At 41.2% G+C, this 16,954-nt stretch overlaps 1 protein-coding gene across 1 annotated transcript in view; it reads left to right on the top strand.

The window, feature by feature from the left end:
- Window positions 1-16,954, top strand: part of ADAMTSL3 (ADAMTS like 3) — a 468,234-nt gene that overhangs the window by 70,159 nt on the left and 381,121 nt on the right. Inside the window, exon 3 of the mRNA XM_044279573.1 lies at window positions 1,997-2,116. Coding sequence (XP_044135508.1) covers window positions 1,997-2,116 — 120 coding nt within the window. The remainder of the gene's footprint in view (window positions 1-1,996; window positions 2,117-16,954) is intronic.

The following is a 16,954-nucleotide window of genomic DNA, read 5'->3' as shown; positions in this document are numbered from 1 at the left end:
ATATGCACGTGTAAGTACATCTCAGAGAAGACGGGCAAAGATTTCATAACAACCAAGACATTGTTCATTGTGTGATGCAGAGTAAAACCATCGTGACATGAGGTTTGGTTCAATGAGTTCACTTACTACTGCTTGTGTCCAAATACAACCCTTGTCAAGTATAGTCATTGTTATGGCTGAGTCAAAATGAGTCAGAATTCAAGGCTAGTCACATTGGGAATGTCCCAAAAAATGCTTTTATGTTGTCAATCAATAATGTCATAAAAGTCTGACAGCTGTGATCAACAATAACGGAGAGGTGGTTGGTGGTGTTTCGTCACTGGCCATTGTAATAAGTGGGAGATATTGAAGTGTCTCACGTGATGGGGGTTGGACTGAGAATAGTTTCGTGAGATTGGGTAAATCCTTACTAAATTGTCATGGACTATATTTTAAATATATTTTGGCATGGGATATAACATTTGTTTTTACTAATTACAAAAAATAAAAATAAAGGTAAAGAGAACCTGTCAGCTAGATATTGCTCCCATCCCTCCCTCCTCCCCAAACCATCAGGGGGAACTGACCTCTCTGCCAAAAATCCACTTTAATCACCGCTCACAGTACAAATGAGCAGTTTGAAGTAAAAAATGTAGAGAGATTGAGAACTGAAGTCAAGATTGCCACACACACAGGACATCCCATCAGTCTCCATTGATGTCCCTGAAGACAGGGAACATTGTGTCCTATTCCCAGCACGTACACAGTGAAGCAGGGTGCTGTTGCCTGGTCTGTGGCACATTCGTAGTGCTTTTGCTTGTAGCCAGGGCAAGTATATTCCTATCTAGACATGTACATTTTGATGTATTGCAGGTACTGTCAGATATACCACTATAAAAATTCATTACCTGTCAAACACTGATCTGGGAGCTCAATATTGATGGTCTATCCTCAGGAAAAGTCATCAACATCTGATCGGTGGGTGTCTGACACCAGGCACCGTCACCGATCAGCTACTCCGTCAAGCGCTAGAGCCTCCTCACAGCTTACCAAGCATAGTGATGGACATTGTATAGTGACTGCAGCCCAGGCACGTCCATGACCATCAGTAGGTCATGTGACTGATGAACATGATGCCTCTTCCAGCAGCTGATTGGCAGGGTGCCAGGAGTCGGACCCCCGTCGATTAGATATGGATGACCTGTCCTGAGGATCGTCCATCAATATTAAACTGTTGGAAAATCCCTTTCAACACATTTGTCCATACAGCTGTGTCCACCCTTAACTTTCAGCAACTTTTGTTAAGGACTCCAATTTCTCACTATTTAAATTCAATACGTGCTAGAAAAAGGCTGCAATCCATATCAGAACAACTGGGTGGCCTCCTATAGACAATTGTAGCATATAATATACATCTCTCAAAAGGGTATCGCAAAATCAGATCTGGTCTTCTCGCGACACACATCTTAGGATATGTCAAGCCAAAAAGAAAGGTGAGGAAGGGCACATCTGTGGATTAGGTATATGTATACCCCAGGCTGACATTTGTACAATCTGTGTCCTCCCCATGTAGCCACAGCTCTAAAAATCAGCGCTCAATAACACCACTGTAACGGTAAGTATGATAAAGACTTCCAGCATGTTAGGTGCCCAGTTATTATACATATCTGGATAACCCTTTTTATTATGCTTCAGGCGTCTAAGTATAATGCTGCTGCAATATATTAAACACATAGAAGAAAATGGGCTTTAGATGGCCCTGTTTTGCTTCCCTAAACAGTAGATATCTGGATTTGTTTCCCCATCCCTTTGAATTCAGTGACTTTTTGGGCCATTTCTCTGCCTTCTTGGTTTGTGTTGGAGTCCAGGTACAGGTTCTTGTCACCAAGGGATGTGACCAACCAGGGTTGGGCCTTCTCCACAAAGGCCCAGTGGTCTACCTCTAGGTAATGTCCACCTTTGATTGGAAACTCATTGTTCTGTTAGTGAAACTGATGTTCTCCATTTCCTTGTGCAGGCGGCAGCTGAACAGGAGCAAGGGGCCTACTTCCTTCCTGAGTTTGCTCTCTCTCCACAAGGAAGCTTCCTGGAAGATACAACCGGAGAGCAGTTTCTGACTTACCGCTATGATGATCAAGTGAGTGGTTTTATTATTATTATTTTTTTATGTGCATTGGGAAAAATGTATTCCTCTTACTTTATGATATCATGGATGCATGCAGTCATAACAATTACTTAGCCAACATTATAACATTATAATTGCTATCAGATAGTGTGCATAGAAAGTCTGCTTAAACTTAGGCCGGTTCACCTTGGGATGACATCCAGTTATTTTCTGAGATGTGATTACTGAAAAATGGTAAATCCATAAATGCCACTCACCCAACAGCAGGGCATATAATAGTCTGAATTATGAGCAGCAGGGTGGCTCAGTGGTTAGCATGGGTCTGGATTAGCATCTGCATGGAGCTTGTATATTCTCTGTGTCTTTGAATGTTTTTTCTTGGGGTGTTCTGGTTTCCTACCACACTCTAAAAAACATTCAGACAAGTGAATTGGTCCATTGTTTGTGAGATAGGGCAGCATATATGGGGCAGAGACTGATGGGAGCGATAACAGGATATCTGTACATCGTCCTGGAATATGTTGGAGCCATATAAGCAACTTTATTAAATAATGCGCTATGTGTTACATTTTGGGCACTCCCTAGGGTGGAACAAACCCCTTTCAAGGGGTTACCGCATGATTAATGTTAGAAATGAAAATTAGACATCATACAGTACATGACAATCTATTTCTAAAAAAAGCTAGAACCAGCCCTGTACCTCACATAGATCCAGAGATCTCCACATTTATTGCTCTGCTAGATTTATTTAAGACTGGCATTTCAGGGGCATGACCTTTTTTTAGGGGGCATGTCCTTTCAAATGCAGCTTTTTCCTTGTCACAGTTTATTGGGCATGTCCTGTCTGCTGCAGCTCTGTCCCGGTAACTTTCACAGCTTCTAACAGTAATATGGCTGGTGGCATTCGAAGGATGGTACTGAGCATGTGTGACCACCTCAGTAACATCAGAGAAATAAGGAAAAGAACAAACAGCAGCAGCAGATATTTTTAATAACTCCATAGCTGTAATATATTTCTAAATACATGCAATTACGAAAGTATTCAGATCCAGGCGCTGGTTTAAAAAATGTAGACAGTCCTTTTGTAAAGAGAATAACTTTTACATGCTCAGGACTTTTTGTGATTTGCTGTTTTCAGGCATTTTCCTAATATTGGGCGGTTTATAAGTTGATCCTTTCCATGTATTCTCTGAGACGTTGCGATAATGTGTCGTGGACTTTTTGTAGATCAATGGTTAATCTGACTGTGTTTTACGAGCCGAACTATAACGTTCTACCACAGAAAGAAAATGCCTTGTAGCAGCCACAGTTCAAGAATTTTCCCAGAAAAATAGCACGGAGGCTCCACTCCGCAGCTGTGCACTTTCAGCTTTTGAAAATTGTAATGGAATATAGTGAAAAGGGGTTTTATTCCATGTTTTTATTTCCCACTTTGTTGGTGGTTTGCCTTTTTTCTTACCTACCGCAATTATTTCTTTCCAAAATCACGCTACAAAGGATTGGTTTTCCTATAGAAATTAACAATTCTTATTTCCCTGACACTCGAGGTGTCGCTTCCAAGCATTAAACTGTTCCATGCCTTAGACCACCAAGTAGTGAGCTGTCAGAAGCCTTGTGTAAGCAGCTTGTTCATGGCTTCCCTCTTCGTCGAATACGTTTTTGTGGTCAGATAAACTCGCCATTGCACCGAACTGCCACAGTGGCTGCGAAACTTGCATTTAATCTTCTAATCTCTGTTAGTGTTACCCTGTAGTTACCTGTCGTAGGTCTATGATTGCTCTACTTGCTGACAGATTAGCGTACATTATGGAGCGCTTTAGTTAACAGAAGAAACCATCTGGCCATGTTTAAAAGAAATAGCATTACACAACCTGTCCTATGTACAGTATAGCTCGTAGAGCTGCTGACAACCAGTCGCATTGACAGGAGAAATGGTAACACCCAGTTGTCAAATGCGTACATTTCCAGGAGGAATAACAGAGGAATGTTCTATTAAAATATGTCCCGCCATTGTCATTTCATAGAGAATCCTAATACAGTCTTGCACCTTGCTGCCGTGGTTCTATGTTCTGCCCCGTGAAGCTCCCTAGGCATCCCCGCCGATCAGCTGTTTGAAGAGCCTGGGGTGTGTCCTCTTCAAACAGCTGATTGGTGGAGGTGCTGGGTGTTGGATTCCCACCCATCTGATGTTTATGACCAATCCTGAGGATAGGTCATCAATATGCACACCCCCTTTAAATGATTTGCACCAAAAGTTTAAAAAAACTGTACCCACCTGTAAAATATTTCTCCCATTTTCAGAGTAGGCATAACAATCAGTCATATTCCTCCACATAAGTAAGTGAGACAGTATGAACGCTATTATATAGGTTATTATTATCTATGCTAGATCTGGCAAGGATGGCACACTGCTTAACCCAGCCTGGGACCAGTCAACACATCTAAGTCGGGATATAATGCTGGCCATGAATGAAAGCCCCTACCCCAGTGATGGCGAACATTTTATAGACCCAGTGCCCAAACTGCAACCCAAAACCCACTTATTTATCGCAAGGTGCCAACACGGCAATGTAACCTGAATACTACAGTCCAATACAGTATATCTTCCATGCACTTGATCATTTAGCTATAATAGCCTGCCCACACAGTAAACGCCATAAATACATTCCACAACATAATGTTAAAATTGCAGTTTTTTATGTTTCTCACTAAAAATAAAACAATAAAAGTTATTTACTACAATATATAGACCCCAAAATGGTTAGTAAAAAAATTACTAATTGATGAAACTGATAGACCTGTTGATTGTGCACTTGGCAACTTAGGGTATCTGTGTTGGTCTTCATATGTACCCACATTGCTGAGAAAAATAATGTTTTAACATATGTAATTGAGACTCTAGGAGCAACAGGGGCGTTGCCATTGCACCTAGAGGCTCTTCTCTCTCTGCAACTGCTGCACCCTCTGCCCTTTGATTGACAAGGCCAGGCAGTGTAAACGTCATCGTCTGACCCTGCTAAAGTGGAGAGGGCACAGCAGTGGCAGAGAGAGAGCAGAGCCTCTAGGTGTAATGACAACGCCCCCGTTGCTCCTAGAGGCTCGTTTGCATATATTAAAATTTCATTTTTCTCAGCAATGTGGACACATATGAACATGGGACCAACACAGATGCCGTCAGCTGCCAAGCGCACATGTAACAGGTCAGCCAGGTTCATAGACACAAATCTGCTGACAGATGCCCTTTAACTACTTTCTGCTTGGCAGCCCTACTTTATTAGGCACTACTATTCTATCTGCAGTAAGAAATCTTAGAAATACAAAGACACAGCATGGGGTAAATGTGATGTTCTGCTTCTGGGGTCTGCTTACCACGGTATCTTAATGTGCTGCAGATGGTATCAAAGGTGTTACTGGCAGAGGAAAGGTGACAGACGGGCTCGCCATTATTACCAGCCAGAATGCATGTGTGTCTGTCACACCTTGTCAGTTTTTCCGATTTTGGTCATGCTTAGAAATTTACAGAGCAAAGAAAAGAGAGGATATCTGAGATTGACATAGGGGTACTAACACGGCATGGGGTCCACTATAATAGGCAGTCATTGCCTTTATGTAGGTAAGTGACCAATACTTTGATGCACTGTGAAGCTGAATGTTAAATGCTTAAATGGTTATTTAAAGGGATTTTATGGTTTCAGCAAATGATTTCATTATATAATGAAAAATTATTTGTGTATCAAATCCTCACGTTTTTCTCTGCTTGCAGTTCTTCAGTTGGAATCTTCGGTGTTTACTTCCATTGGATAGAAATCTATTCTGATCATGTAATGGACACATCAGTGTGTGGTCTGTTACTAGACAAAGCTCTATTACCTGCGCTGTAAGGCTCTGTTCACATTTAGTTTTTATACATGTTAGAGGTATTCAACAGGAGCATTTCTCTAGATGCTGACTTGTCCACCCTTACCTTTGAATTTGGTTTGGGAGTTTAATAATAAACAAATTCAACCCTTATTAGGTTGTAATTCACAGCAAAACCACTGGGTGGCCACACATAGACACATGAAAGTTTAGATATCTCGTGACATTATATCGTAAAATCATGTTTTTTTTGTTTTTGTTTTTTAAGCTGGTCATCTTGGGGTATGCTGAACAAAGATAAAAGTTAAGGAAGGGCACATCTGTATACTCCCAATGTGTCTATAAGCGTGGGCACAGCATGCGCCAAAAGAGTGTTCCTTTGGCATATTCTGGGCCGGTTTGTTTTCGCAATACCTTTTTTTTTTTCCCCACTGTACTGTAATAAGAAAGTGTGGTCTACTACAGTTATTTTTTATATGAAGGACACAGTAATAAAATACAAACCTAAAATATATTGTAGAATACATGGCACCAGAAGTATATGCTGGGAGAATCTGACTTAGGCTCGAAACCAAATCTGAACAGAGTCAACTGTAGCAAAGTGTGAGCACATGTCCGTTACATAACCAGGACAAATTCTGTATCCACTGGAAGTAAACATTAAAGGTTCATATTAAAGGGGTTTTCCAGGATTTTAATATTGATGACCTATCCTCAGGGTAGGTCATCAATATCAGATTGGCGGTGGTCCAACACCAGGCATCCCTGCCGATCAGTTAAATGAAGGGAAGGCCGCGCTCCGTGCGAGCGCAGCCTTCCCTTATTTGTTTACCTGCTTGCCGTCCAAATCGCAGTGGTGAGCAGGTGTAACTACAAGTTGCCCCATTCATTTCAATGGAACGGCTGTACACTTGAATAGGAACGATTGAAATGAATGGGGAAGCTTGTAGATACGCCTTCTCACCACTGCGCTGTCGAAAGGAACGGCTGGGCTCACACAGAGCTGATCGACGGGGGTTCTGGGTGTCCTGAGGATACGTCATCACTCATCAGTATTAACATCCCAGAAAACCCCTTCAAATGACTGGAAACAGAGATCTTGAAGACTGAAGAATGAAGGCTCAGTTCACACCTGCCTCACAGTTAGTCATAAATGGAAACCAGGATGCCGTGTTGGACCAATAGCACAACGTACACCAGCGGCGACTAACGGATCCCATTGACTTATAATGGGGTCTGCTAGGTTCCACTGTGGTGTCTGCTTTTGATGGGAAAAATAATGCTGTATGATTTCTATTCTCCCCGTCATAAACCATGGAATACTCAGTGAAGGATCCTGATGGAGTTTCCAACAAAATCATCAGAAGGTATATAGAAAAAGTGTATATGCAGTGTTCTCCTGAGGATAGGTCATCAGTATCATGTCATCAATTTCAGATTGGCAGAGATGCGACTCCCAGCACCCTCGCCTCTCCGCTGTCTGCACAGGTGATCATCCGACGTGCCAGGAGTGGGGATCTGATATTAATGACCTATCCTGCAGATATGCAGGTCATCAATATCATGACACCAGAAAACCCCTTTATGTATACAAATAGGCGTACTCTTTAAATAGAGAAAAATGGCGGAACCTCTTTAACTGTAACACAATCTAAAATGTAATATATATATATATATATATTAAGGTAATCAAGAACATTTGCTCACAGTGACGTAATCTACAAGGAATATTTTTTCCAGACCAGTTATGTGTCATGGTTGTACTACCGTACATGGCTCATCTCAACGTATTGTGCTAATATGTTTTCTGCGGGCTGTAATTCCCCTTACTACCTCCTGATAAAACAATGTAAGGTCACAGAATGTAGAAAACACCACTAAAAATGACGTAGTAAAGTCTGTGAAAGCCATTTCTATGTTCACAGACGATGTAAATTATAGGGATCATTATTGCATGATTGCCTTAAGTTTCCCAGTGAACGTGCGTCACTACTTCAGAGCTATCCATCAGCAAGCTCAAAGATTTTACAGCCTGTTGAATCCTTTCTGTCATTTGTGCCACCGAAACCTCCCTGAATCAGGGTCCAGCAGCTTAACCATTGTTTTCACTTGGAGAAGAATGCTGCTTGTTGTGTACAAGATGTCGCCGCTCGGGCTTACCTATTATTGGGCTATTTTCCTCTGTGTGATTAAAGAAAATTTCCATGATCCAACCACTAGATAAATTCCTTTCATGGTAAACTGGTGAACTCTGTGCCCAATTGACTTTCCAGGCTAGCTTGCTCATAAGCATCATAGCTAAAGAAAATTGATGTGTGTAGTTCCCTATTTATATAATCCAAGTCCATGGGCACACTGCATGTAAGATTCCTGGTTCCCAAAATTACTATTTTGGTACACCTTTCTCTCAATTATTATAGGAATGCGATAGGTTATCCAACTTTTAAAAGCAGTATATGCTATAAAAAAACCGTATGCACTTCTATAATTCCCTGCCGTTCCAGCACAGATGCTTGGGTGGCCCCCTGCGTTTATGAGAGTCCAATATATGACTGCTGCAGCCAATGAGTGGCTTTGTCATGATGTCAGAATTATTGGATGTGACCACTGAGGCCACTGATTTTCGGCAGTGGTCAGATAACCCTTTTAAAGGGGTTTTATGATATTCGGATATTGATAACCTAGCCTCAGGGTAGGTCATTAATATCAGATTGGTGGGGGTCCAACACCCAGCAGCCCCACCAATCAGCTGTTTGAGGAAGCCACAGCTCTCCTCACAGCTTACCAAGCACAGTACCATCCATTAGATAGCAGCTGTTCTTGGTATCACAGCCCCATTCACTTATATGGGACTGAGCTACGCCTAGGCTGCGTGAACAATGAATGTGATGTCACTGGCCTAGGAAGATGCCAAGGCTCTCACCGGAGCACCATGGCCTCTTCAAACAGCTGATTTGGCGGGGGAGTCGGGAGTCAGAAACCTGCCAATCTGATATACATGCAATGTACTGTCAGATACTTGTAGGGGAAGAGAGCTATGTAATAGTCTCTGATGGCACTGCATGCAAGCCTTCAATTGAAGACTCCAACATGAGCCACCGTATGTCTATGCAGTGGCAGATGTCACCAATAAGCACCTGTGTTAGAAAAATATATACCACGTGGCATACTGCTCAAATACAATAGAAAAGTAGAGAAATATAAGGAACTAGCCTATTGGAGGCAGAATCTTGAAGAATGGAAGGCTATGGATACCCTTAACAAATACACTGACGATGCACTGGTGCATATGGTGCTAAATGAAGACACCATACTGGAATTGGATGCCTACGGCTCTGTGCAATGAAGCCATAGAGATTGTGTGCCACTGTACAAATTCAGTGTACACAGATCATCTATCTCCATGGCGTCTTAAAATTATTTGTGAATAATAGGTATATTGATACACGATATAGGAAAGAGTTGATTGCAGTAAATATATCGTATTACTTATTTTGTATTGGTCCTGAGATTCAGCTGGCATCATATCATAGTCCAGAGCTGCATTTGTAATTCTGCTAGTTGTCACTAAAAGATGAGTAATATTCAATTGTTTACAAAGTATCTCAACTTTGGATTTTGCTTAATTCTGTATAAGGGTCGAAAACAGTTCACATTCATTTATAGTTTGTTTGAATAGCATTTTCAGTGTTGTGTTAGTAAACCTGACTAGGATTGGCATTGAATCACTGTCCATGCAGGTCAGTAAACTGCATGAACCAATACCTCACCCTACAAAGACTGATTGATGGTGATGTAAATGGTGCTAGTGCTGCCATGGTTTAGTTGTAGATTGGAATATTTTGAATTCTCTAAGTGGGTCAAATGACAAAAAAAAGGTTAAAAGTTTAGGAACAACAGGACAGCTTTATCATGGCAACATCATCCCAGGGACAAATATCCAAATTAGAGTTTTATGATGTCATTGTCATAAACGCACTTCATTTTCCGTACACATTTGTCATTTGTAGTAACATTGCTCATCCATTGATGTAATTGAAGGTCAAATGTCTTTAGATTCTAAATTCTTACATGTCGTTAACAACAACTGAAGTAGTGACAAATGGTAAGTATGGCTTGTATTATTACCTTGGTACTTTGAATCTTTGTGTTGTGATTGGATGGCTCATTAACCAAGGGGGATATTTTGTTAAACCATAGCAACAAATTGGACATATTCATTGGATCATTGTCTACTTGCTATTTTGTTGTTGTAATTCCCAGGTGCAATGGTGTCTGCTCAGCTACCTTCTGTTGGTACCAGGCAAAGCCCTGGCCAGGAGGGAATGGAGACTTTAGAGCATATTTAGAATATGATCTAGTATTATAATCTCTGCTCCAGAAGCCTGACAAAGAAGCAGGATAGGGTGTAGCTTGAGAGTTGTGTCAAGCTCCCCCATTCTTGGAAAGAGGCAGAAGAGGGCTTTGCTTGAGACAGACTATAAGATACAGGTGAAACTCGAAAAATTTGAATATCGTGCAAAAGTCCATTTATTTCAGTAATGCAAATTAAAAGGAATTGCATTAATGCAGCTTAAAATTAGAATTTTGTGAAAAGGTTCAATATTCTAGGCTCAAAGTGTCACACTCTAGTCAGCTAATTAATCCATACCCCCTGAGCAAAGGGTACCTCAAAATTGTGACTTTGGGGTTTCATAAGCTGTAAGCCATAATCATCCAAATTATAACAAAAAAAGGCTTGAAATATTTCGCTTTGCATGTAATGAGTCTACCTCATATGTTAGTGTCACCTTTTTAAGTTGCATTACTGAAATAAATGAACTTTGCACGATATTCAAATTTTTCGAGTTTCACCTGTATATGCTCTACTAAAATTCTGCAGTGAGATTGCTTAGTGCTAGTTATTGTATTTTCAACCTGTTTCTGTGTGTGCTAGATTACTTTGTGCATTTTGAGAGTAATCTTGTTTTTGGCCCGGCTTGTTTCCCCGATTACTCTTTGCATTCTTCATGCTTGGTACTGGGTTTGACCTCATACTGTTTAGTGACCATTGTTCTGCCTTTGCATCTCTGTATCTTTGTCTCTCTTGGTTTTGACTCAACATTTTTTTGTTACTGCTGTTGGATGATGCTTTGGTTTTGACATTTGACCGCTTAGTTTTTGACCCTGGCTAGTACAATTATTTGACCTGTCCGCCCCACCTGTTAGCAGCTACCTGGTGAATGCAAGTTTGGATTTCATACCACCTGCAGGGGTCACTCAGGGTTAACTAATTAGGTTCCTTAATGGGATCACCTCTATTGGTACAACTATTTTGCTGTAGGCAGGGTCTCTGTAGTTACAGGGTTATTGCAAATCAAGTTTGCCAGTTCTTGCCAAACTAGGTAGCTAGGAGGTTTCTGCTGTGTGATTTGGCACATGCTATCTATGCCTGTTTTTTGGCACAATTTGCTCCAGAATTCTGTTGCATTTTCCACAGGAGGTGTACCCCACTTTGTAAAATATTTGTCTAATGCACAGTCCTTTGGTTCTGTGAGCTGAGATGGTAGGTAAGGGTTCAAGGTAAAGACTCCAGACCAAAGTTTGGATATGCCTAACTTTATGGTCCAAAACCCACCATGCAATAACTTTATTGTATGAAGAAATAACCTCAAACATGACCTGCACCATTCCTTGTAGTTTGCATGCTATATTTAATCTAGGTATAGGAAGGAGTTTTTCTGCAGACCTGTGACTAATGAATAGGAATGTGGACATAGAAGTAACATTATACTGTATATTCCTAGTCAAAATGCAGAAGTTTAAAGAGGTTGTTACATATGTTAGTGACATTTCCTGAGGAAAGGTTATCAACATCAGATCGGTGGGGATCTGATACCATCCATCCCCACCGATTAGCTGTGTTGGACAGCCAGTGTGCAGTGGAACACTGTGTATGGAATGGAAGCAGACGGCCCTGTACACTGTGTCGTTTCCAGCACCAGTGTACTAAAGCTCATGTCCCATTCAGTACACCAGTATGACCAGTACACATTGCACAGAGTCTTCTGCTTCGTACACTGTATAGCCTGAAAACAGCTGATCGATAGGAGTGCTGAGTGTCAGAAACCCACTGATCTGATTCCAATCTAGTAACCTATCGTGAGGGTATGCCATCAATATCTGTAGTCCGGAGAACCCCTTTAGTTGTATACCAGAAAAGTACAATTATAAGGATGCATGGCAGAAATAGCAATAGTAAATGTTTTCTACAATTATGTACAAGCCAGCACACAACCAGCACAATCAGTATTCTGGCAATGGTAGATATCCAGGCTTGACCTCTATGAATTACATGTAAATAACAAGTCCTCCTCTGTTTGACTCCACGTCTTGAGACGCTGGACCTCCCATATACTGGTGTGTATAAAAGAACATAGTCAAGATATCAGAACAGCAAAAACAGCTGGCTTGTCAGTGGTCCTCTTTTAGAAAGGAATCTGTCTTTTCCCAGGGTCAACGTCTTTCATTCCTAGATATCATAAGGAACCATGAGTACACAGTAGATCAGCAACTTCACACTTTGTGACTTCTGGACAAGTGTCATTTATCACTAGCTGTTTTCCTTTAACTTGCACTAAACAAAATAGGAGAGCACCAAATGTGAACTAACTTGTAATATCCCATATGCAGACATGTGGCCCCTAACTGTGGATGTATCATGTAGGATACATACATTCAATTCTATGGCATGCTTCAGAGGAGGAATGTGCTGATATTTGAAGGGGTGCATAGAAACAGAGACCCTTTTGTGACATTGTCCTAATATTTGGAAGGAAATTGAGACCGGCATAGTTTGCTTGCAGGATACTGACAATCTCTGACAACCCTACATGATATGATGATGTGATGAAATAAATATATCTTGAGCATATGGTTTCCTCCTAATTTTAAGCAGGATTATTTTCTAAAATTTGCGAGGTCATAGGAGGTTTATCTGCGCTGAATTATGTTTGGACTCCCTTGATGTCACAGGAGGCAATCAGCTGTCAGTGACCAAATAAAGGCAAATTATTACACTTCGTAATGAATGAATCGATTCATATAAATCAAAGAATAAAAAAAATCTGCCTCCTTGAGCAGGGGCTATTCCCGCTGCTCAAGAGACTCCTCCTCGATTGATATGGCTAGAAATCAAGTTTAGGTAAATTAGTAGATGGAGAAAACATGTGTAAAACAAGTGACGTTTTTGATTATTGCCAGCATTTTTCAAGCAACATAATACTGACATTATACATATACAGTGATTCCTCAAGATACAATGGCCTCAGGATACAATATTTTCAACATACAATGGTCTTTCCTGACCCATCGTAAGCTGAAACTAGACTCAACATACAATGCCTCAGACTGAGATCCCACCCATCAAGACCACTTATCTGGTAAAAGAGCTGGATTAGTTGCTAGTTAGCAGCTATTCCCAACTGTTATATGTAAGGACTTGTTATATCTGTCTTAGTTATCTGCTTATTTGTCTTAAATCTACATTTTTTTCTTATCTTACATTTTGGGGCTTTGGAACCGATTACTCAAGTTTCAATGGTTTCAACATACTATAGTCGTCCTGGAACCAATTAATAACTTGAGGGACCACTGTATATCAAAATACAACATACGTTAAAAATTGGGTGAGAAAATAATAATAAAATGGCAATTGATGATGTTATGGGCATTGGATGTGGACCCACTGTGAAAACGAACCAGTTTCATTTTGGCTACTTCTGAGGGAGTGGTGGTCCCCTGTTTTTCATCCTTTAACCCTTATACAGGAATCTGGCCTTTGCTGCATGGGAGCCACCAGGCTACTACCTCTTGTAGGAGTCTCAGTGTGATTGGCTGCTTACCCATGGGAGATCAGAGTCACCGGTGCAAAGCAAAGGGCAGAGGTCAGGGCTGGCAGAGTTTGTGCAAATCTGTGGAAAAATCCAAAGGTTAGGGTTGGTGGCAAAGGATAAGTAAGGTGAACAGGCATAGATACAAAATAGTTTAAGACGCACAGGTCTGAATGGCCACCAAACGGGGTGCCCGCAGTCGAGTAGTAGCACCCCACTACTCAGAAAGTGAAAATCGTATATATTGAAAAGAGACTGGGCACACCTCCAGATAATTGGCCACTGTTTTTAATAGTTAAAATAATTAATTTAAAACAGGCATAGGTCTGCTCAGTTGGCAGAGGGTCAGGATCCGGGAAACAGACAGTGGTCTTTACACAGGCAGACAAATGGATTATCACTCTTTACAAGCGCTAGAAACTAGCAAGGTCTGTAGAGACCAATTGATCAGGCAAGGAGGTGAGGTCAGCAGCACAGCTATATAGGAGAGTTGATTAGTTCATTAGTTAAGTAGCTAAACACACAATCAAAAAGGTTATTAACCCCTGCAACACTGTGGGAAAAAGTCTCTCTAATACACACAAAAAGAAGACTTTCAGCCAGCTTGCAGCCTGCAACGTGGAACACGGGAGTCTATGCGAGTGACGTGGCGCCCATGCCCACCCCGTAAAGCAGGACGGCAGCAGGCTTGGAGCACCACCATGACGCATGTCCTGTATTATGAATGGAAGTTTTTAACCCATGATCTCACCCAATTACGTTGCTTGAAAATGGCTTGCAGTAAGCAAAAACATTTCGTTTTGAACAGTGCCTTGAAAACTTATTAACCCCCCTTGACTTTTTTTGTGTTTTGTTACATTACAGCCTGAAGTTCAATGTTTCGTTAATCTGAATTTTTCGTGATGGATCAGAACAAAATAGTCTAAGTTGGTGAATTGAAATGAGAAAAATATATAAATAAAACTATTGTTTAGAAATAGAAAACAGAAAATTGGCATGTGCGTATGTATTCACCCCCTTATTTAGGAAGCCCATAAAAAGCTCTTGTGCAACCGATTACCTTCAGAAGTCACACAATTAGTGAAATGATGTCCACCTGTGTGCACTCTAAGTGTCACATGATATGTTATTACATATACACACCTTTTTTGAAAAGCCCCAGAGGCTGCAACGCCTAAGCAAGAGGCATCACTAACCAAACACTGCCATGAAGACCAAGGAACTCTCCAAACAAGTAAGGGACAATGTTGTTGAGAAGTACAAGTCAGGGTTAGGTGATAAAAAAATATCCAAATATTTGATGATCCCCAGGAGCGCCATCAAATCTATCATAACCAAATGGAAAGAACATGGCACAACAGCAAACCTGCCAACAGACGGCCGCCCACAAAACTCACAGACTGGGCAAGGAGGGCATTAATCCGAGAGGCAGCACAGAGACCTAAGGTAACCCTGGAGGAGCTGCACAGTTCCACAGCAGAGACTGGAGTATCTGTACACAGGACGACAATAAACCATACGCTCCATAGAGTTGGGCTTTATGGCAGAGTGGCCAGAAGAAAGCCATTAGTTATTAACAAAAAGGCACGTTGTGAGTTTGCGGAAAGACATGTGGGAGACACAAAATGTATGGAGGAAGGTGCTCTGGTCTGGTGAGACTAAAATGGAACTTTTTCGGCCATCAAAGAAAATGCTATGTCTGGTGCAAACCCAACATATCACATCACCCAAAGAACACCATCCCCATAGTGAAACATGGTGGTGGCAGCATCATGCTGTGGGGATGTTTTTCAGCAGCTGGGACTGGGAAACTGGTCAGAGTTGAGGCAAAGATGGATGGTGCCAAATACAGAGATATTTTTGAGCAAAACCTGTACCACTCTGTGCGTGATTTGAGGCTAGGACGGAGGTTCACCTTCCAGCAGGACAATGACCCCAAACACACTGCTAAAGCAACACTTGAGTGGTTTAAGGGGAAACATGTAAATGTGTTGGAATGGCCTAGTCAAAGCCCAGATCTCAATCCAATAGAAATCTGTGGTCAGACTTAAAGATTGCTGTTCACAAGCGCAAACCATCCAACTTGAAGGAGCTGGAGCAGTTTTGCAAGGAGGAATGGGTAAGATGTGGAAAGCTCATAGAGACTTATCCAAAGCGACTTGGAGCTGTGATTGACGCAAAAGGTGGCTCTACAAAGTATTGACTTTAGGGGGGTGAATAGTTATGCACATCGACTTTTTCTGTTATTTTGTCCTATTTGTTGTTTGCTTCACAATAAAAAAAACAAAAACAATTAGTAAATTAAATGATGCAAATCCTCAAACAATCCATGTTAATTCCAGGTTGTGAGGCACCAAAAGACGAAAAAAGTCAAGGGGGGTGAAAACTTTTGGAAGGCACTGTATGTGATGGAAAATAAAGCTGAATGATGAGGTTATGCTGATGTCATTGTGGATTTATTATTTAACCCCTGTAAGTTGTGTACGGTTATATTTATCTCATATTTATTATTTAGAACACAGCTACAATCATGTGTTATAATGTGTCACTGTTAATACTTGAGCAAGCATAGCTATAAAGAAACTGTTCTAACACAATCTCACCCAGACATTGTGTCATCCTTATGTCAAAGCCCCTTTCAAATGTTGCTTGTGCAATTTGACACAGTGTTCGCCATGTTGTACCATAGTAGAAGGTGTACTTCAGTTTATCTTGGCACACAAAGGGCCCTAAACACAATGAAGACTTTATAGGACCCAGAGTACATAAAAGGAACCTCATCTGGGGGTAATCTTGGCTGGCTGATTAACAGAACCGAAGTGGAAGAAATACCTTTTCAGTGTTAGGGAAGCATTATGTGCTCATTTGGAAAAAATTCCTTGCATTCAGCTGAAATCACCGGTTATCTTCTCAGTGCTCCGGTGACGTGAGCTGCGCAGTCTTCCCACTGAGCGTTCTTATGGACTCCGCATAAAAATAAACATTTTGGAGTCAGCTGCATGTTAGCTGAGTGATCCAGCTTTTGTGAAGGTCTACTTCCTAGATTCTAGTGATGGCAGACGACATAACCATCTTTATAAAGCCTGCGAACATGTGGGAATCTTTCTACACTTTGTGCATT

Source organism: Bufo gargarizans, chromosome 2, assembly GCF_014858855.1.
Source record: "Bufo gargarizans isolate SCDJY-AF-19 chromosome 2, ASM1485885v1, whole genome shotgun sequence".
Taxonomy (NCBI): Eukaryota; Metazoa; Chordata; class Amphibia; order Anura; family Bufonidae; genus Bufo; species Bufo gargarizans.
The sequence above is the reverse complement of the archived record's forward strand: the minus strand, read 5'-3'. Positions and strand labels throughout refer to the sequence as shown.